Source organism: Mus musculus, chromosome 14 (genome assembly GCF_000001635.26).
Source record: "Mus musculus strain C57BL/6J chromosome 14, GRCm38.p6 C57BL/6J".
Taxonomy (NCBI): Eukaryota; Metazoa; Chordata; class Mammalia; order Rodentia; family Muridae; genus Mus; species Mus musculus.
In genome coordinates, this window is record NC_000080.6 from 26,215,022 (window position 1) to 26,236,068 (window position 21,047).

At 45.2% G+C, this 21,047-nt stretch overlaps 1 protein-coding gene and 1 pseudogene across 3 annotated transcripts; one reads left to right on the top strand and one right to left on the bottom strand.

Annotated features, from left to right (window-relative positions):
* Gm19015 (predicted gene, 19015) lies at positions 3,626-4,892 on the bottom strand (annotated as a pseudogene).
* Positions 5,902-20,723, top strand: Cphx3 (cytoplasmic polyadenylated homeobox 3). 3 transcript variants are annotated; one of them, XM_017315714.1, is made up of 6 exons: positions 5,902-6,068; positions 6,169-6,332; positions 6,908-6,943; positions 16,259-16,461; positions 19,229-19,345; positions 19,439-20,723. In XM_017315714.1, exons 3-6 carry the CDS (start codon positions 6,931-6,933, stop codon positions 19,652-19,654), a joined length of 549 nt encoding a protein of 182 aa, XP_017171203.1. In that variant the 5' UTR covers positions 5,902-6,068; positions 6,169-6,332; positions 6,908-6,930; the 3' UTR covers positions 19,655-20,723. The 3 variants fall into 3 exon arrangements, with proteins under 3 accessions (XP_017171203.1, XP_017171204.1, NP_001297392.1); XM_017315715.1 differs by having other exon boundaries at positions 6,253-6,332; NM_001310463.1 differs by lacking the exons at positions 5,902-6,068; positions 6,169-6,332 and having other exon boundaries at positions 6,883-6,943; positions 19,439-20,721.
* Positions 20,724-21,047: the final 324 nt, after the last annotated feature.

The window sequence follows — 21,047 nt, forward strand, 5'->3', positions numbered from 1 at the left end:
AGACAGGGTTTCTCTGTGTAGCCCTGGCTGTCCTGGAACTCACTTTGTTGACCAGGCTAGCCTCGAACTCAGAAATCCGCCTGCCTCTGCCTCCCGAGTGCTGGGATTAAAGGCGTGCTCCACCATGCCCGGCTTTTGGTGCACAGTCTTACATGCAGGTAAAAACACCCACATACATTAAACAAAGATTAAAAAGTTCCTGCTTGTGAGAAAATCCTGCCGTCTCTTTCTCATAAGCTGTCACACCGGAGAGGAGACTATCTTCGATTTCGAGCATAGTTCCTGAAGGGTTGTAGACCCATGCCCTGAGGGCACCACTACTTGGGGAGGCCGAACCTGGGAGTTTGACTGTGCTTATCCTACACTGCTTGCTGGGCTGTTGGGAAGCTGTAGGGAGTCACCATTCTGGGGGTGGGAAAGTGTAGACTAAGACTTGGGAAAGCTGGAGCTGGCTCAGGAGTTCCTGGGCCTGCAACAAGGCCGGGCCTGGCCATGGGATTCTCAGGCTCTTGGACATCCAGGAGCAGAGAACAGAGTCGACGGTTGGGGTGTGGGGGCTCTCGGCCCCGGGGCCCAGGCTTGTCCCAGTCCTTGGCTTGGCAGATGCAGGCTTGCTGGTGGTTGTGACTCGGAGCACAGAGAGGCCTTCTATGGGAGATTAGGCAGCGGCTCTGTAGGAGAAGGCCTTCTTCATGGCTCCCCACAGCAGATCTCGATGAAAAGAATGAAAAGAGACAGCCTATGATTCTAAACAGTTCATTGTCATGGTGGAAAGTAGATGCCTAAAACCATATCCCCTTTTCAGGGTGGGCCTGAGATTCCTATCTTTTGCAGGGAGGAATGTCTGGGAAGGGAAGCTTACTGGCTAAGCCCTCAGGGCCTCTAGCTAACTCATTAGCATGTAGAACTCTGTCTTGACCTTACAGGCACGTGTTCCAAGTCTGGAGTCTGGCAGGGAGCTGTGAGCCACCTAAGCCTCAGGTGAGTCTCACCGAGTCTCCGGGTCTCGACCTGCTCTGCCTTACCAAACTTCCTAGCATGGTTTTCCGTCCCACAAGTCCCCTTCCCAAATCCACATCCTATCAATTCAGGGAAGAGGACACCCCACCCCACCCCCCACCTTTTTTTTTTTTTTTGAGACTGGGTTTCTCTACATAGCTCTGGTTGTTCTGGAACTCTCTTTGCAGACCAGGTTGGCTTCAAACTCACAGATTTGACTGCCTCTGCCTCCCAAGTGCTGGGATTTAAATATGTGCACCACTACTGTTCAGCTAAGGACATTGGTTTTTGATAGTGGACAGTTAGCTGAATTCCCTACAACTTTCTAACTTTCAGAATCCTGAGATAATTAAGCCCTGGCTTTCTGCCAGAGGACTGAGGGGGCCTCCTGCCTCTTGCTTATCTGTGACTCTTCTGTGAACTCTCTAAGCACACCTCACACTGAAAACGAACCATAATGACTTATATTTTACAGGAGGGACAAAAGAAACATCCTGTTTCTGAGCCAAATAGGAATGACTACAACCTGGGAACACAGATTCATGTTACCGTGAACGTCAAGTCCCATTATGGGAGAGGTGAAGTTTTATAGTCACAGAAAAAAGAAACTCACAAATCAATATGCTTACCCAATACATTGGTGGGGATATCAGGAAGGAAGGTTGCAGCAGGAGAGTAGGGAATGTTAAATTTTAACCTGGGGCAAGCAACTGAGGTGCCTATTCAACAGATCAGATCAGACCTGGCCTCCAGGTTCTCCCTGTATCCCCCAATCCCTACCTGCTATGGCAGGGCGTGGCTGGCATACCCAGCCCTCTACCCTGAACTCTCTGTCCCAGAGGCTGGGCTGCTCTCCTATATATAATCCAGGCATTTTGGTTACCTGCCCTCTTTTGTACCTTTGGCCTCCTGGCTGCTGCATCTGGTTCTCCTGTCTCTGCTCTGCCTTCTACTCGCCCTCTCCTCACAGGGCCCAGCACAGTCTGGGTCATGGCCACTCTGGACTCTCCCAGATGTGCCTGTCTCTGGCTGTGCCTTTTCATCTACAATAAAGTTTCTTCTCCGCCATACCTAGGAGAAGTCATGTCCTTTCCTTTCTATTTCTTCTTTTCATTCAGGGAAACCTCTCTGTTTGGGTTTCAGCTGTTATGACCTTTAGCTCTAGGGTTGATAGACAGGGTTTTGAGACAGTGTCTTCTTACTACGTAGGCTTGGCTGACGTTGAACTCACAGATATGCACCTGCCACTGCCTCCAGGGTGCCGTGCAACATCACACTCAGTGTAAATGGCTGCTAGTAAAATAACTCAAGATGATTTGAGCTCTCCGTTTGCAGCAGAGCATATCTCCACAACGATGAAGCTCAGATGAAAGTGCAGACCCTTCGATGGATGCGGCCATGGTTTCTTTACGCTGTGAAGAACCTGGGTCCCGTGTGACAGCTCTTCTTTTGGTGTTCTGTTTCTGACTCCCTTTCCACTAAGAGGTGACGTCATTATGTCTGGTGCTGAACCAGCCCAAACTCCAGCCACTTCTTTTCCCAGTTCCAGTATCATAGGATGATGAAATCTAAGCAAACCTTTAAAAGCGGGGCGGGGAGAGAGAGAGGAGTGGGAAGGTTTTATTATTTGTTTTGGCTGGAAGGAAATTACTTGAAGTGGAAGAACAGGACAGAGACAGTAGGAGCCTGTTCAAGAATGGGGTTGGTACTAAACTGGGGGGCTTTTGGATCCTTTAGTTGAGGTGAGTTACAGGTGGTTTGTGTGTTTGTTTTTAAATTTTTCATTAGGGGATTAAAAATGTGTGGTGGAGGCAGGGCTGGAGAGGCAGCTCAGCAGTTAAGAGCACTTGTTGCTTTTGCAGAGGACCCAAGTTCGATTCCCAGAACCCACATTGGGCAGCTCACAACTGCCTGTAACCCCAGCTGCAGGGAGTCTGACACCTCAACCTGCACTCACACACACAGTCCCCCTCCCAACATATGCACACAATTAAAATAAAATAATAGATTTTTTTTAAAACTGGAAAATGATAGATTAACCTGGAGGGAAGGAGGAGAGGCTGGCACGAGGCTGGTGTATCCCTTGTTATTCTGGACTAGAAGGAGCCATTCAATGTAAGGTGTAGTACTGGCATCTGTGAACAGGACAAACGTAGTCAGGTTTAGAGACAGGACTGTGGGATTCTAATACAAGGACCCTTTTTATATTCTTTTATGTTCAAGATAGAGTGCCATGGATTTTACGATAATCCTCCTGCCTCAGGTTCCCAAGTGCTGGGATTACAGGTGTGAGTCACCATGCCTGGGCCTATTTTATGCCTTTTGGGGTGGGGGTGGGGAGCAGGAACTCACATTGCCCAGGCTGGCTTTAAACTCACTACATATAATCTGAGGCTGACCTTGAACTTCTAGTTCTCTTGTCTCTACCTGGGTGCTGGGATTGCAGGCATGAGCCTTCTGTGGAATTAGGGGAACAAGGCTCAAACGGAGGGCTTCATACAAGCCAGGTTAGCACACTTTGAGCTTCACCCCCAGCCTCTATTTTGTATTAACAATGGAAGGCCGTGTTTCAGGAATTGCAAACAGAAGCATCCTGGGGCCACCTTTATTCATTCTTCATTCAAAGTGTTCAGTTTTCTTTAATGACCCCCATCTCCCTTGAAGGGTAGGTGCAGGCAGCTAGGTGACTGAGAAGACGTGTTCACCTGAAGATCTTGCCTTGATTGATGGTTTTACCCATGTATGGGAAGGCCCCCTCCCAGGAAAAGTACTCTCGAACCAGAGTCTGGGTCTCCCTCCCCACCAGGATCCATTTTCCGCCATGGATACAACTCATAGTCCACCAGCCAATCTGGTCTAAGCAGAAAGGCGAGCTCGTGGCCTCTGAAGACCTCAACGCCAGAGATGGAGCTGCTGTCATTGGTTCCAAAGAGAATAACACTAGCAAAGGCATTCTTCCTCAGTTTGTCCAGTTGGTGGAACATTCTAGTGATGAGGTTGCAACTCATGGAGGTCTGGGTGAGCTCTTCGGGGAAGCGATACTCAGCATACCACAGGGACCAGCCACGCTTATCAAAGTGCTCCCAACAATATGGCACTGCCACAGAGAGGGCTCTGAGGCAGACGAGTGAAAGGGTCCTTAGCCCTGGGCTCAGCATCCACTGCCTGCTCACACTCATCCATCTCTTCCTTGGGGGCTGGGCAGCTGCCTCTTTTCCTCTTTCTGCTCAGCCTGGGGCTTCTGTTTCTCTTCTCGTGAACCCTTTTCTTTCCTTGGGGCATCTTTTTTAGGCTGGCTCTCTGCAAACTTCTTAGCATCAAGCTGCACCATCTTCTCACACAGCTTCACCTCTCCCAAGATGGTCCTGAACTGGGGCTGGTTAATGCAGGTAAGGAACCATCAGTTGGTACTGGGGAAGGCCTGGCAAAAAGAAGGCTCTAAGACTTGTATCTAGAGCCACAACTGGGTACAGACAACTGTGCTATCAGCCAGTGTCACTTGCTCACCCACCAGAAAAGTCCGTGTCTTCAAGTGAGTGTCAGCAGCCCCAGGATTCACTTCGCCTCCTCTTTTGCATCTTTGGTGGCCTGTTTGCTGTGGTGCATAATGCCCAGGTGCTAGCTGGAGGAATAGTGTCACTGTCAGCAAAGCTCACTCCCTGTACCTCCTGAGCTGGCATACTTCCCCGAAACTTCTTGTTGCTTACATAGTAGGCGATGACGTTGCTCTCAAACACACAGAATACGTCATCACCCTCAAATGCTGGAACCTTGCCAGCAGGAAATTTTTGAAGAAATTCAGGGGTATGGTTGGTTTGGCCTAAGTGGTGTGGAGAGCACTCATACCTGAACCCCACTGTACTAAGCAGAAATGAGGGCCTTCAAGGCCCTCCCTCCCTTATTCTCCTCTTTAAAGGTCAACTTTCTAGGTAAGTAGCTAATAGTGAAAAATATATTATATTAATATATTTTTTAAAAAGATTGATTTATTTATGTATATGAGTACACTGTAGCTGTACAGATGGTTGTGAATCTTCATGTGGATGTTGGGAATTGAATTTTTAGGACCTCTGCTCACTCCGGCCAACTCCACTTGCTCAGACCCTGCTTGCTCTGGCCCAAAGATTTATTTATTATTATACATAAGTACACTGTAGTTGACTTCAGACTCACCAGAAGAGGGTGTCAGATCTCATTAAGGGTGGTTGTGAGACACCATGTGGTTGCTGGGATTTGAACTCAGGACCTGCAGAAGAGCAGCCAGTGCTCTTACCTGCTGAGCCATCTCATCAGTCCTATTATATTAATAATTAGTAACTAATCTCTTTGAGTTTCTAAGCAGCCAAGGCTTGAAACTTTTATGTCACCAAGATTGGCCTTGAACACCTGATTTCTGAAATCCTTACCTTGACTTCTAGAGCACTGAAATTACAGGTTTGAGTCAACCCAGCTAAGACATACATACCTGCAGATTCAAACCAGGTTGCTGGGAGATAATGAAGGAAGACCAGCCCTTCTACCTGCAACGGGGAGGCAAACTGCTTATACACCTGCAGAAAATTATTTGAGAACAAAGAGGAATTCAACACCTTTTCTTCCAGATGAATTAATATGATGCAGCTGTGAGGTGTGTGTATTTTCTGTACCCTGATTATAGAAAACGACTAACATTGTAGGTTTTCTAGCCTCCTACACATTGAGCAAATACAAAGGTGCTAGATAGAACTATGAGAAAAACGCAAAGGCATCCAGTTTCTCCAACGTGAAACCCAGGTTTGGGCTATCCCCCGTTCTCCCTTCCTCCCTCCCTCCCTCCCTCCCTCCCTCCCTCCCTCCCTCCCTCCCTCCCTCCCTCTCTCTCTTTCTTTCTTTCTTTCTTTCCTTCCTTCCTTTTATCTCTGTTTTTTTCAAGACAGAGTTTCTCCGTGTGGCCTTGGCTGTCCTAGAATACACGCAGTAGACCAGGCTGCAGTCAAATGTCCAGACACCCACCTACCTCTGCCTCCCAAGTGCTGGGATTAAAGGTGTGCACCATCACCACCACCTGGCATCTTTCTCCGTTTTAAAAGGTGAGGTCTTGCTAAATTTCCTAGGCTCATTTTGAACTGTAGACTCTCCGGACCCTCGTGCTTCATTTTCTTCATTTATAATTTTTTCCCCCTGAGACAGGGTTTCCCCACGTAACCCTGGAACTTGTTCTGCAGACCAGGCTGGCTTCAAACTCACAGAGCTCACCTGCTTCTGCCTCCACAGGGCTGGCATTAAGGGCAGGTGACACAATCTTCTCCACCACCCGGCTCTCTCTCAGCCTCTTGAGTAGCTTGGAATTACAGGTGGGAGCATCGGGAATTTCATCTTCTGCTCCTTTAGAGAACTGAGGCTGACTGGGGGTACATGACTCTCAAAAAAAAAAAAAAAATTGCCGATAGAATACATGAGTCTTATAACGGCGAGCACTCTATTGCCTATATTCTCAGTGTTCCTTTATTGAATGTTGTGGGCCCTCTGTGACTTCGATAGACTTCCTTCCTTGCATAGCTGTCACCTGTACCAGGTCAGCAGGATATGGCAAGCTTATGGTCTTGGCACCCTGTCTCCACTGCCCTCTGGTCTAGGTGGGGGTAAAACAATGCCATACTATAAAGATAGCACAGAAACTCAATAGGAAGACTCCTTTGGTGTGTGTTTAATGAATGAAGGGGCTTTGTTTGGAAGACTGATTTGGTTTTTGCCAGTAGGTGTGCCTAAGGTGATCCTGGTGGAGGGTTTGGCTGGGTCAAGGGTGGAGCCTTTTTTTTGTGTGTGAAGATTGGGTGGGGTGCTTAGGGTGTGGCTGGGGAGGGGAGCAGCATCTGCTTATATTATCAGTAACCAGAAAAAGTTATTTCTCTCTTCTGCACCGAGCAAGGTCTGAGATTGGAGGTTTCCAGCATGCTTTCAAAAAGTAAGTTGCTTGGTAAGGGACCAAACTATGGCTTCTGTAGCTATCTATCTGATGCTCTACCCAGGGATGTCTAGCCTCTATGGTATTTCAATGTATTTATCTACATATGTGTTGGGCTGCATTCAGAGCTATCCCAGGACACATTCTCCCTACAGCTTGGACGCGCACTGCATCTGGGTTTTTGTTTGTTTGTTGCTTGTAGGGATGTGAGTTCTCATCTCTGGGTTTTGTTTGTTTGTTTGTTTTGTTTGTTTTTCGGGACAGGGTTTCTCTGTACAGTCCTGGCTGTCCTGGAACTCACTCTGTAGACCAGGCTGGCCTCCAACTCAGAAATCTGCCTCTGCCTACCAAGTGCTGGGATTAAAGGCGTGTGCCACCACTGCCCGGCCTCATCTCTGTTTTTCTTTTTCTTTCTTTCTTTTTTTTTTTTTTTGGTTTTTCGAGACAGGGTTTTTCTGTGTAGCCCTGGCTCATCTCTGTTTTTTAGCTCTTTTTTTAAAAAAATTATTTTATGAATATGAGTACCCTGTCACTGTCTTCAGACACACCAGAGGAGGGCATTGGATCCCATTACAGATGGTTGTGAGCCATCATGTGGTTGCTGGGAATTGAGCTCATGACCTCAGGAAGAGCATTGAGTGCTCTTAAGTGCTGAGCCATCTCTCCAGCCTTTTTTTGTTTGTTTGTTTGTTTGTTTGTTTGTTTTTTGAGACAGGGTTTCTCTGTATAGCTGTGTCTGTCCTGGAACTCACTTTGTAGACCAGGCTGGCCTCGAACTCAGAAATCCGCTTGCCTCTGCCTCCCGAGTGCTGGAATTAAAGGCGTGGGCCACCATACCCGGCCTTATTCTTTTTCTTGTTTCAGGGATTGTGGTAGTCCTGGCTCTCTTGGAACTCCCTATATAGGCCTTAGAGAGAACTGCCTGCTGAGATTTTAGGCCAGTGAAAGTTAATGAGATGGGGCAGGAAATGGAACTTGGTAGCACAGCACTTGACTTGATCCTTAGTCTTGTAAAACCACGTGTAAAAATAAAGCTGGGTGTGGCAGGTGTGGTGTGTCTCCACTACTGAGAGGCAGAGGTAGGCAGATCTCTGACTTGGAGAGCAGCCTAACCTGGTCTACACAGTGCGTTCCTGGTTATCCTTGGCTGAAGGAAAATAAAATTAGTGAAAATAAAATAAATGAAAGGGAAAGAGGTAATAGAGAGAAATAAGAGGCAAAAATCTTATAAATGTTAAGCTAGGGCTATATGGTGCTTGAAATTGCAGCCTTTTAATAACTTTTAACATTAGTAACATTTTTTGCTAAAGGATTAACAAAAGTAGCTGTCTTAACGTCTTGTGTCAAAGCAATTGCAGAAGCAGTGTTGCTAGCTATTAATGTAATTAAAGCTGCTATACCAGCAATAATCAAGCCCACACTACCCTCTCGCTTCTGTTTAGAGCCTGACTCACTTCTCCCAGTACTTGTAAGCTTTTTTTCAGAATACGAAGGTCCTGTAATACTCACAGGTAATAAAACAAAAGCTGGCTGATAGACACCATAGCTGACATGCCAGGTTTCAACACACTAACACAATTAGAAAGTGTACAACTTACGTTGAGTACTATAGAATAAATAAAAGTAATTTTAACATGACCAATTAATAAAAGATTAGGAGTCTTAACACATGCACCAACTCCCAGTCCAGATCCTACCCCAACTTTATCCACTGTAAACGTAACTTTATACCAGGCAGCTGTCAATGTCCAAATGTCTCTGAAAATGTCCAGAACCAGCCTTTCAAATGAAGACTATTATTTCCAATATTGGATTGACTTCTAGGTCAGTCTATGTTTGAGTCAGAATAACTGGTCACATTAAAGGAAAGAGAAGTGTCATTATAATAACTTCTGTTTGGTTAAGTTTTTGAAGGCAAGTTTCCACAGTCCACATGTTCTCTGTCCCACAAAGTCTAAAAGCTTGAAGCAAGGCAGCTTGTCCAATCTGGGATATAGGCAAGCAAAGGTGGGCCAAGAACAGGTGTCCTATACAGCTTTCCTGTCACCATTGTCAGGGCACTCAGCAAGCTCACAGTCAGCATCATTCTTTGTCCCAGCATCAGCATGTCTCACAAATCACTCTGGCAGCTAGCATGCTCCTTACGCTCCTTCAGCATCCTGGGGGGAAAAAACACAAACATGCTCTCTTCCCCATATTAAATATCTGATTGGGACCATGCCATGTGCCAGTATGTGGATCCTTCCATTTCACCTAGGCATAAGTATGCCGAGTTGTAGGGTGCCATGGACACTCAGCAGAGAGAGTTCCTTGGCATCCAAATATAAAATTTTAAAATGAGAAGAACATGGTTTAAATAATTGTGTGGTGTATGGGGGATATAACTCCCCCTTTTTATTTTATGAAGGTATTGTTTTAAAGTTCCACAATACCTTGTCCTTGAGGATTATAAGGAATCCCAGTAATGTGGGTAACATTAAATTGTCAATAGAAAGTCTCAAATGCTTGACTGCAATAGCCAGTTCTATTATCTGTTTACTCTGATCTGAACACCCAGTATAGAAAAACAATGTAGGCAATGACTAATTAAATTAAACTTTTAGCTGCTTCTCTTGTTAAAGCAGTTACAACTAGAAAGTCTTAGAAGGTGTCAATAGTCACATGTACATATTTTACTTTTCCAAAGTCAGAAATATGAGTAACATCCATTTGCCATTATTGATTAGGTATGAGTCCTCAAGAATTAACACTATTATATAGTACAGGAAGAAATTGAGAACAAGTCTTTACAATTTGACTTTCACATTCTTTAGAAATACCAAATTATTGTCTCAAGCCTACTGTCTCAAGTTCTATCTCCAAATCAGGTTCCTGCCAAGTGGCCCCAAGATCTCTTGTGCTCTGAGCAGAGGTTCTCATGAACCCTGTGGGAAATTGGTTGCTAGGATTTTAGGTATGAACCCTACACCTGATGACGTTGCTATTCTAGGACAGTAGGGAAAGCTGGGTTGTGCAATGAAACCTGGGGGAATGTGTTCTTCTAGAGTCACTAAACCTTGCTTCCTTTTCACCAGCCCCTCAATTTAGTTGCAGATAAGATTAAATATACCCCCAAACTCAACAGTCAAGAATTAATTTCATTTAGGTTGTTTAATGGCCTTGGCATGGAACATTTTTTCTGACCTGTATTTTAAGGTGAATTGATGTAACTGAGAATCTGTTTGGAAACAAGGTCTTACTGTGTATGTAGACTGGTTTGGTCTTGGCTCACTGAGATCTGCCTGCCTTCTGTTTCTTGTGTGGGGGTTAAAGGTATATGCCACAACACCCAGTCATCTGAAAAATGAATGCCTTAGAACCAATGAACTGTCCAGTTCTTTTACAGTCTGTTACGGTGTTTGAGACTCTGGAAGCAAAGGGTGAGAACCGCCAGCTTATCTGCTCTCAGAATGAATTTGGCTTTATTCCAAATGGTCCTGGGTTTAATACCAGCCCCACAGAAAACGGGCCTGGTGGCACAAGCCTGTGATCCCAGCACAGGGAGGTTGAAGCAGAGGGATCATACATTCAAGGTCATGTGTTACTTGTCAGTTGGAGGCTAACCGGGGATCTGTGAGTTATGATGGACATGTAACATACACATTGCATGACTTATTTAAGGAATTATGCTTGTGGCTTTCTTCCTGAGAAATCTCGCTAAGGTGAATGCTGTGTCTCCTTCAGGAGAGAGAACAGTGGAGCCAACATTGAAGGAGGGCTGGGGACTTAGAAAAGTGGTAGAGTATTTTCTAGGCCAGTGCAAGGCCCTGGGTTCAGTCCCTACTACCAGAGAAACAACTAAACACTAGTACTGGCTGGTGCAGGAATGTATATCATAAGAACCAAGGACCAATTGGGCCGGTATAAAAATTTTCAGAGCAATGTCAAGGGGTCACCTTTGGGCTTTCTAGTGTAAAGACTGATTTTTTTTCCGTCTATATGAGAAATAGTTTTCAAGGCCCAAGAAACCAATGGGGGTACACTGCCTAAGGCAAGCAATGTAAATGCTAGACCTAGAGGACATCTGGGAATGTTGGGACTGGCCAAGAACTCTGATTCTCTGGGTTCAAAATGGTTCTGTGGCTTTAGCTGACCTCAGATAAAGGTTCTTATCTTATCCTTGTCCGAGGACAACCGAACATTCAGTCTGCTGTTGGGTTTAAGGACCAGCGATGCTACCTGTCAGCCTTGTAGGTATTTGACACACGCTCACCTCTTTTCTTCCCTCGGCTGCTGGAATTTGACACTCACCTTGCTTTCCTTATGTCTTCCTCTGATCTTTGCTACTATGACAATCGCAGAATCTGGGTTGTTGTTTCTCTTTTTTTTTTTTTTTTTTTTTTTTTTATAGTTCTGATAGTCGGAAAGCCCAAGAATGAGGGCTGGTGTTTGGTGCGGGACTTTAGGCCTTGTGGCCCTGTGACAGGAAGGCGGGATTGTGAGAGTGCCAGAGCTCACTCTCACCATGCCTGGATCTCTTTATCTTTAGGTTTTCTAAAATTTATTTCAAACTGTGGTGAAAAATAAAACTTACTGACTAAACCTACAGAGTTTATGTTGCAGATAGCCCTGGGGCTAATTATATTTGATGTTAATTCCGTTCTCCTGTGAGGGGTTGTGAACAAGGAATGAGTCTGCACTCAGGTGATTTCCTGTAAACCTGCTTCCCACCTTAATTTCTAAAATAATGGCTAGAGGGGCTGATTGGGCAGAGAAAGAGGGGAAGGTGGAGCTGAAAGTCTTGGGAGAAAAGGGGAGAGAGAGAGAGAGGATGGGGGAGGAGAAGGAGGGGGAGGAAGAGGAGGAGGAGGAGGAGCAGGAGGAGCAGGAGGAGCAGGAGCAGGAGGAGGAGGGAAAGTGGAGCACCTGGCCTGGAGAAACCACAGGTTCTAAGGGGTCTCTTATATGGGGAAGATGGTAGTGTAGTGGTAGATCTGCTCAATCTAGGTGCAGAGCATGTATTCATATTGAGTTGTGTTTTCATTGCCTCGGCTTATCTGGGTTGGAGATTTACTGCAGCAAGTTTAGTAGTGTTTCATTCACTTTGTTTTATCATCAAGCACTTTGTTCAGCAAACCAGGACTATGATTTGTTTATACGGCACTTAAGTAGATGGCACTCAGAAGTTAGAGGACAACAGCCAGGGAGTCAGTTCTGTTCCCATGTGGGTCCCACGGTCAAACTAAGATTCCCTCAAGCTTGGTGGCAAGAACTTACTTGCAAAGCCATCTTGCTGGCCCTATTTTATTTACTTTTAGATGCATGACAAACCCATTCATTTCTTTTTTATTTTAAGGTTTATTTATTTTAATGTATATGTGTACACTGTAGCTGTCTTCAAACACACCAGAAGAGGGCACCAGATCTCATTACAGATGGTTGTGAGCCACCATGTGGTTGCTGGGAATTAAACTCAGGACCTCTGGAAGATCAGTCAGTGCTCTTAACAACTGAGCCATCTCTCCAGCCCCCGTTAATTTCTTATACAAATTCAATGTCTGAGATACCTTGTTTTTTTGTAGTTTGTTGTTGTGTATTGAGTGAAGCTGACTACTATGGTCAGCGCCCCCAAAAGTTGTATGCTAAAAAAAAACCCTTAATGTATCAAACCAAGGGACCAATTCAAGACTAGAAGATTTGACTCTAAATACTCAAGTTCCCTCTTGTATTGAAATCACCTTTAAGCTACTAAGCCATATCACATAAGGCATTAGCCTACACTTTGAGGCTGCTCACTTCTCGCAGACCCCACCCCTTAGTACTGATACATCAAGTGCTCTTAACCACGGAGACTTCTTCCAATTCCCTTAACATTTTGCTTTTTAAACTTTTGTTTTGAGACATGAGATTCCTAAATTGCTTGAATTCTCTGTAGCCAAGCAAGCCTTGCTTCTCCTCTTGCTTCTTCTGGAACAGCTGGGACTGTAGGGCAGCACCCCCAGCCCTGGCTGTCTCTGTTCTTTGTTATTCAGTTAATGTGCAGTTGTTCTTGAATGCCTTGAACAGTCTCAGTCTTGGCTAATTGATTATTCTGTTCCTGGGCTCCTCCAGATTTTATACAGATTTGTATTGCCAGAGATTGACCTGGTCAGCTTTGGGCTTGTACATGTTTTTTTTTTTTTTTTTTTTTTGGATGTACTTAAAGATTTATAGGGGGTGATGGTGGCCTGTGCCTTTAATCCCAGCTTTGGTAGCAGAGGCAGGTGGATCTCTTGAGTTCAAGCCTAGCCTAGTCCAGGACAGCCAAGACTACACAGAGAAACCCTGTCAACAAAGAAAGACATATTTATTGACTATGTATGAATGCTTTGACTGCATGTGTGCTTGTGCACCACATGCATGCCTATGGATGGTTGTGAGCTACCACTTGAGCACTGGGAACTTGTTAGACCTGACGAAAACATCTCCACAACTGTCTGATTAAGCAAACTTTATTTAGACTGGCCAGTTGGCTGCCTCTCCCAAAGTTTCAGAGAGCAGCCCCTCACTGACTTGGGGTCCCTTTTATGGGGAAGAGTTAGGGTTGAATGAAAACAGCTTTCAGATTAATTGGCTGTTAGTACCCAGACAGAAGAATGGGGGACTCTGGGCTCAAGACTGTCTGTGGGGTAGATTAGTGCAAGACTCATTATGTGAAAGGTATCTGGTAAGACACATTTCATAAGGCAAAAGGGCTATCATCATATCACAGGTTCAGGAGTTTAACAAGACAAAGGGCTGAGTATACGTCATGGGGTCACAAGTTCAGCATAGGTTGAAAAACATGGTTTGCCCTACAGACAACTAACCTGGGCTCAGGGGTTCACAGAGACTGAACGGACAATCAGGGAGCCTGGGTCTAACTGAGGCCCTCTGCATATGTTATGGTTGTGTACCTTGGTTTTCTGTGTAACTCCTAACAGTGGGGGCAGGGGTGGTCTTCCACTCTTTTGCCCACTTTTGGGACCCTTTTCCTCCCACCAGGTTGCCTTGTCCAGTCTTAACATGAGGGGAGGCACCTAGTCTTACTGCAACTTGTTATGCTGTGTTTGGTTGAGGATTGGGGCTTTGGGGAAACAGAGGACTGCAGTCTGGAGGTAATATGAGAGAATAGTAAGTAAATTAGAGGGGCTGGGGAGATGGCTCAGCGGTTAAGAGCACTGACTGCTATACCAGAGGTCCTGAGTTCAGTTTCCAACAACCATATGATGGCTCACAACCATCTGTAATGGGATCGGATGCCTTCTTCTGGTGTGTCTGAAGACAGCGAAATTGTACTCATATACATAAAATAAGTAAATAAAGCTTTAAAAAATAAGTAAATTAGAAGAAAAGAAAAACATGGTTTGCAGGCTTAGGAAACAAACTTATTCTTCTAAGGCATGGAAATTTAATAACAATGTATTATAGTGTGGCTCCTTAACAACAAAGAGTCTTGTTTTTCCACAAGCTGAATCCCGGTCTTCAACAAGTACTCTTTTGTTTGTTTGTTTTTCAAGTCAGGGTTTCTCTGTGTAGCCCTGGCTGTCCTGGAACTCACTCTGTAGACCAGGCTGGCCTCGAACTCAGAAATCTGCCTGCCTCTGCCTCCCAAGTGCTGGGATTAAAGGCGTGCACCACCACTGCCTGGTCAGCAAGTACTCTTAACTGCTGAGATATCTCTCTAGCCACTTATACTGAATGTTTTGAATGTCTCCAGTTTGTAAGTCTTCCAGTGTAGGCTTCTATTGTAGCTCTTATTGTCCTAGCTCTTATTGTCCTAGGCACCTGACTCTTGTATTTGATTTGTAATGTTCTCAAGTCTAGGGTGCTGTGCCCCCTTCCCCTTAATTAGGAAAAGAACCTGAGAAAGTTCCACACTGTGAGGATAGGCTGTTGAACTTTAACCTGGCTTTAGTTAATTTTTGTTTATTTAATTTTTGTTTGTGTGAGTGTGAGAGAGAGAGAGAGAGAGAGTCAGAGACAGAGACAGAGACAGCACAGAGTGTGTAGATCAGAGGATAACTAAGGAACTGTTTCTCCCTTCCCATTATGGGTTCGAGAGACTGGATTCAGGCTGTCAAGCTCTTGTGGCAAGTGTTTTTGCCTACTGAGTCTTCTTGCTAGCCTAAGAACAGTGCTTTCTGACAACCACCACACTGGACAGTCGGGAAAAGACCCCATTTCAATGGCTAGCAAGAAACAAACCAAAATGGTTCTAAAACAATAAACATAGCCTTAATGCTATTATTCTGTTTTTTTTTTTTTCAGAAAAAGATGTTTTAGTTGTGTGTGTATTTCTGTGCCTCTCTCTCTCTCTCTCTCTCTCTCTCTCTCTCTCTGTGTGTGTGTGTGTGTGTGTGTGTGTGTGTGTGTATGAATTCAGGCAGCTGCAGTTGTGAGCCACCTGACCTGGGTGCTGGGAATTGAACTCTGTCTGGTCTTCTTTAACAGCTGAGCCATCTCTCCAGCCCCACCTACACCCATAACACTTAAATTGTTATCAGGTTAATGTGAGTTGGTATATCCTTAATTACTAACATAAATGGGTGTCATTAGGATCTTTCTGCATAGTGTATACAATTTTGTTAGGCAGAAGAAATTCTTTCCTATGTTAGTGACTATAAATAAACTCTGACCCATCCAGCAGGTCAAGTTATTCGAGGGTCTCAAGGGGACCTTCTTCTGCGAACCAAATGGGGGGGGGGGGGGTAGAGAGAGACAACGAGGGCCTTATGCGAATAACGACATGGAACCGTTCTGAATTGCATCAAAGCCCCAATGTATTAGCCAGGCCCTAGGTTTAAATGCACAAGCAAAAGGGGAAGTGCCTTTCAGCAGGAGGAATGGGGCAGAGGAAATGGCACCTCAGCAGGAGGGATGGGGCAGCAGAAAAAGAGGAAGTACTTCTCAGCAGGAGGGATGGGGCAGCGGGGAAATTTTTCTTTTGGCGACTACACGGGGGAAGCAGGAACTTGGCGGTATCAGGGTACATCTTAAGGTCAGGACATCCGGCGCTGACTTAGGGCTGGAACAATCTGTGGTTGTTCTCCGAGCTGTGCGTCCAGTGGCCCGCTTTTGACCTCCTTTTCTTCTGGGGGGGCGGGGAGGCCCAATTCAGAGATCAGGACAATAGCATTGCCTTAATAGCTCCCAACAAAACTCAATTATCCTCATCAATTTAAAGTTGAGTCTGTAACCTTTTGTGGGTAGAAATGAGGTAGAGCACCACTTTAAGAAAACAAACTTTACAAATCAGTCAACAAACAAGCCTTTCTCTGGATGCCACTTACGTTCGATGCATTTCTGTTTCCATAGATTTTCCTGGCGCTCCAGAAACAAAAGACAATCGCAGCAAAGCAAGAAAGCGATATGGAAGCAGAAACTCAAAACCGAGACATAAATTTTCCAGAGATGAGCTGAAGAGACTTAAACAAGAATTTGCATACGCTCCTTACCCGGACTTCACCACCAAGGATGAGCTGGCCCGGCAGTTCCAGTGTGAAGTGAGCGTGATTGACGTAAGTCAGAGAGCTGAAGCTTCCCTTTGGTGAAGCCATTTCATGAGAAAGCTGACTGTCAGGGGCAGTGTTAACATGTCTGTTTTCATCTTTTAATGTGACTGAACATAGTATACACAGCTTAGGGAAAATAACCTATTATGAGGAAAAATTGGAAGCAGAGACACCTTAAGGAGCTATGGTCATGGGACTGGAGAGAACCTTAAGAGCTCTGGCTGCTCTTCCAGGGGAGCTGCGTTTGAGTCCTAGCGCCTACTTGTCAGCTCATATTTCTGTAACCCCAGTCCCAGGGCTTCTGACATCCTTTTCTGACCTTCACACACACATAGACATACCCGCAGGCAAAATACCATACACAAACAATAAAATTAAAAAAAAGAAAATTAGGCCACACCGACTTGGGTCCTGTGAGAATCAGGCAGATCGGGTCTGAGTTTGAGGCCTGTCTGATGTACAGAGCAAGTTTCAGTACAGCCAGGGCTATAAGAAGGCACCCTGTCTCCAAAATAACTACAACAACAACAAAAAATTAAAAGTTATTGTTATTACCTAGGGTGGCAACTGTGGGGGTTTCATACTGTATTTGCTGTGGGAAGAACATTTTACTTTTGGTTGTGAGCCTAGCCTTTAATGGCTGAGCCATCTCTTTAGCCCGGGAAGAACATTTTGGAACATGTTGAACATGTTTGCATGCATGAACAGGTTTGCTGAGGTGTTAGGTATAAAGCGAGGAGAGGGTAGACAAAGTTTGCTCCCCCAAAAAGAAATAAATGGAAGACTGCAGTTGTCTCTGTACTACAGAGGCCCAATAGGGGGCTGTTGACTAACTACTAGCTTGGTCATATGAGGGTCTCCTGTAGGTATTCACAGCTGCTCTGTGGCTATAATTGTTGTTAACCAAAGCTATTTGCTTGAAGTGAGTTTATGGAGGACAAAGCTGTGTCTTGCCTGGAAGACTGCACTTTGCAAGCACCCTTCCCTTCCTCAGTGATGTCCCTGAGCCTTGAAGGGGTTTGTTGATGTAGATCTCCCTGTAGTGGGGGTCGAACACGCACAAGCACTCAATGCCTTGACAGATACGTAGTAATCTGCATTAACTCTACTGTTTTCTTTGACCAAGGTTGAAAGTAGCACAAATCTATGATTTTAAAAGGGAAGTATTTTTAGCCTCCCTACTAGAGGCCCTGAACTCGGAATCCTCTTGCCTCAGCTTTCCAAGTGCTAGGATTACAGGTGTTTACCATCAAGCCTAGTTATTTAGTTAGAGTCAGAATCTTACTTTGTAGCCCTGACCATCCTGGAACTCACTCTGTAGACCTTGAACTCACAGAGAGATTCTCTTGTCTCTGCTTCTTGAGTACTGGGATTAAAAGTGTGTGCCCCCATGCCTGGCCCCCCATCTTAAATAATATTTAATCACTTCTACAACTCATCCCCCTTCAAAAAAATTGGACAATAATTTTCATGTATAATTGTTTTAAGGAGGCTATAAGTAAAGCCTAAATGTGCTTAGGACCAAATACCAAGGCATGACAAACATTTGCCAAGTTTTCCATCTCTCTCTCTCTCTCTCTCTCTCTCTCTCTCTCTCTCTCTCTCTCTCTCTCTCTTTTGAGAAAGGGTTTCTCTGTGTAACCCTGGCAGTCCTGGAACTCACTCTGTAGGACCAGGCTGGCCTCGAACTCAGAAATCTGCCTGCCTCTGCCTCTCAAGTGCTGGGATTAAAGGCATGAGCCACCACTGCCCTGACAAGTTTTTCATTTTTTTTTTTAAGATTTATTTATTTATTATATGTAAGTACACTGTAGCTGTCTTCAGATACCTCAGAAGAGGACATCAGATCTCATTACAGATGGTTGTGAGCCACCATGTGGTTGCTGGGATTTGAACTCACGACCTTCAGAAGAGCAGTCTGCGCTCTTAACTGCTGAGCCATCTCTCCAGCCCAAGTTTTTCATTTTTAAATGTAACACACAATACAATTTGTAATACATTGTATCTTGGTTGGGGGCAGCCTGGTGGAGTATCTGGGATGTCATCTTAAGGGACAGTTCCCATCTGCTGTCTGGATACAGAGGTTAGAGTAGGGTTAGCTGGAGCTGACTTCCATGCTTGAACATGGAAGCAGGGCTGGGGGCTGATTGGAAGGGTGCACAGCTCACAATCTCCATGGAAATGTGAAGGCATAGAAAAGGCCACCTTCATTTCTTCCCCCCTGTCTTTTCAAGGTCAGGAAGGCTGAGTCTACATGACTGTGACACTGACTATGGGGCATGGCAGAGTGGCAAACACCTTTACTCCTAGTACTCTTTGGGGGTCACTGAGTTTGAGGCCCACCTGATCTGCATAGTGAGTTCCAGGACAGCCAGAGCTATAGAGTAGAGAGAACCTGTCTCAATCAAACAAATAACACAAGTGAGAAAGAAAAGAAGCACTGTGGGGATAATGTGTTAGAATAGGGGCTTGAGTCTGGTCATACCACACCAGGCCAAAGCAGTTCCACGTGGAAGAGGTACTGGAGACAAAGAGGGAAAAGAGAGAAAGACAAAGGGAAAAAGGGTGTAAGTTACATCTTTTATTTAGGCTGTGACATAAGGGAAGTGTGGGAAGTGGACTCAGGGAAGGTATGTGGTTGTCATGGCAACAGGGGTCACCTATGTGTGACATTCCTGAGTTTGGAGCCCATCTACAGAACTGGTTCTTTAGTACCAACAGGGGGCACTGCTAGAAAGCAGCTTTGATGAACAATTTTCTTTTTTTGTTTTAGAACTGGTTTCAGAATAAAAGAGCCAGATTGGCACCAGAATTGAAAAGCAAAATTTCTGCCATGAGAAGAATGCGCAGGTGCCAAGACTACATGCGTACAGGTCACCAGGATACCCAGGTACAAGCTTCAGATTGCAGCCCTGGGCAAATCTCTTACACCCAAGTGTCACCAAATCTCTCACACCCAGGTCCCTTGCTCTCTTTTGTGCAGCCCCCAAAAGCTTCTGGTGAACAGTACAGCTCATGTGACTCTGTGGTCCGAAGCATCGGAAGGCAATCAATTGGCACTGTGGAGCATCAAGGGGCCGCTGGAAGGGAATCTTCTTTCAGACCAACAAACTTTACTTTTCCCCCTGTGTATGAGCAGTATTATATGGGTGACCAGCTTGAGACACAGGAAACCCAATATTTCACATTCTCTTACTGACAATGTTCCTTGTAGGCAGGGGCAAAGGTGGGTGGATTGTAACTGTTCCCCAATGCTCCCAGGACAGCAGCAGAATAACTGGGAATATCAGCAACCACTGCAGCATCCTCAGAGCTACCAAGAGAGGGTCCCGATGGCAGACTGGCTCGTTGTACACCAGAGTCAGAGAGATGGAGACACAGCAGGCACTCAGATGCTCCTTGGCCAGCTGCAGTCAGTGTTCCACCAAATGCTGCTTTGGCTACATGGGCAGCAAGGGACTGCTGACAGTGTTACTCCTCAGGAGAGCAGTCCTGTCAAAACACACAAGCTTCAGGAATTTAGAAAGCAGCATGAGGGGCTAAAGTGGAGTCCAGGAGTCTCAACAAAGATCCAGGGTTCCCATGAGTGATTCTAGAAGAGGAAGGTTGTGACCTTGTCCTAGCTATAAGCCTTTTTTTTTTTTTCCTTCCCCTCACTGTCAGGCATATCAATGCTTTTAACTTCTATGGACCAGATTGGCCAATCTTCTAGGACTCCTGGCAGGTGCTGTTAGAAAAAAGGAAAGCGCAGGGCCAGCTTGTCCAATCCAGCCTCCAGGGCCTCAGTAGCCAGTGGCAGCCTAAGGGGCTTTGACCTTCTCAGTGGCTCCAAGTCTGAGGGAGGTCTGACATCATGTTCCCCAGAGTATTGAGCTCCTGGGTCAGCTGTCAGAGCCTAGCTACAAGTTTAGATGGTCACTATTGGACTGTTCCAATTTTAGATGTAGTGGAGAGAGTTATCCAGAGAGCCAGTGCTCATTTGGCCAAATAGGCAAATAAGAAGTTTACCCTTGTTAACCTGGAGGTTATTATTGTTAATGTCTTCCCCTCCTAACTCCCTTGAGGGTTTTTTGTTTTATTTTATCTTAGGATGCTGCTTAGATTATTAGAGGTTTTATTTCTAGAGGAGACAATCAACTGTTGTAACACTTTATAAGACGTGAAAAGGTGGAGGGAGTGTATTCAGAGTATGAGACTGTGAATACACATTGTATACAAGTGTTACGTTGTCCAAGAATGAATAAAAGATATTAACTTCCAAACCAAAATACCTGTATGTAGACTTTTTTCTTTAGCCAAATAAAGATTCAATCTCTTAGAGAGTGGGTGTGTCACCAGGTAGGTGGCACACACCTTTAGTCCCAGCACTCGGCAGCCAGAGTTCAAGGCCAGTCTGGTCTACAGAGTTCCAGCCCCTGGCTAAATCATAAGTTATTTCCCAAGGATTTCTGTCAACTTACATGTGATCCATCTGGATTCCAGGTTTCTTTCATTCAACTGGTGAGACAGGAGTTTTTGATGTCCTCTGCAGTGGAAGCTAACCAAATTTCTGAAGCTCATTTACATCAAAGCATTTTGTAGGGAACTCTGCT

Excerpts from the sequence above, each read along its gene's own strand:
- Cphx3 (XM_017315714.1), top strand. Across the intron at positions 16,462-19,228 it reads GTGAAGTGAGCGTGATTGAC|AACTGGTTTCAGAATAAAAG; the intron begins GTAAGTCAGAGA and ends TTTTTGTTTTAG. Across the intron at positions 19,346-19,438 it reads CAGGTCACCAGGATACCCAG|CCCCCAAAAGCTTCTGGTGA; the intron begins GTACAAGCTTCA and ends TCTTTTGTGCAG.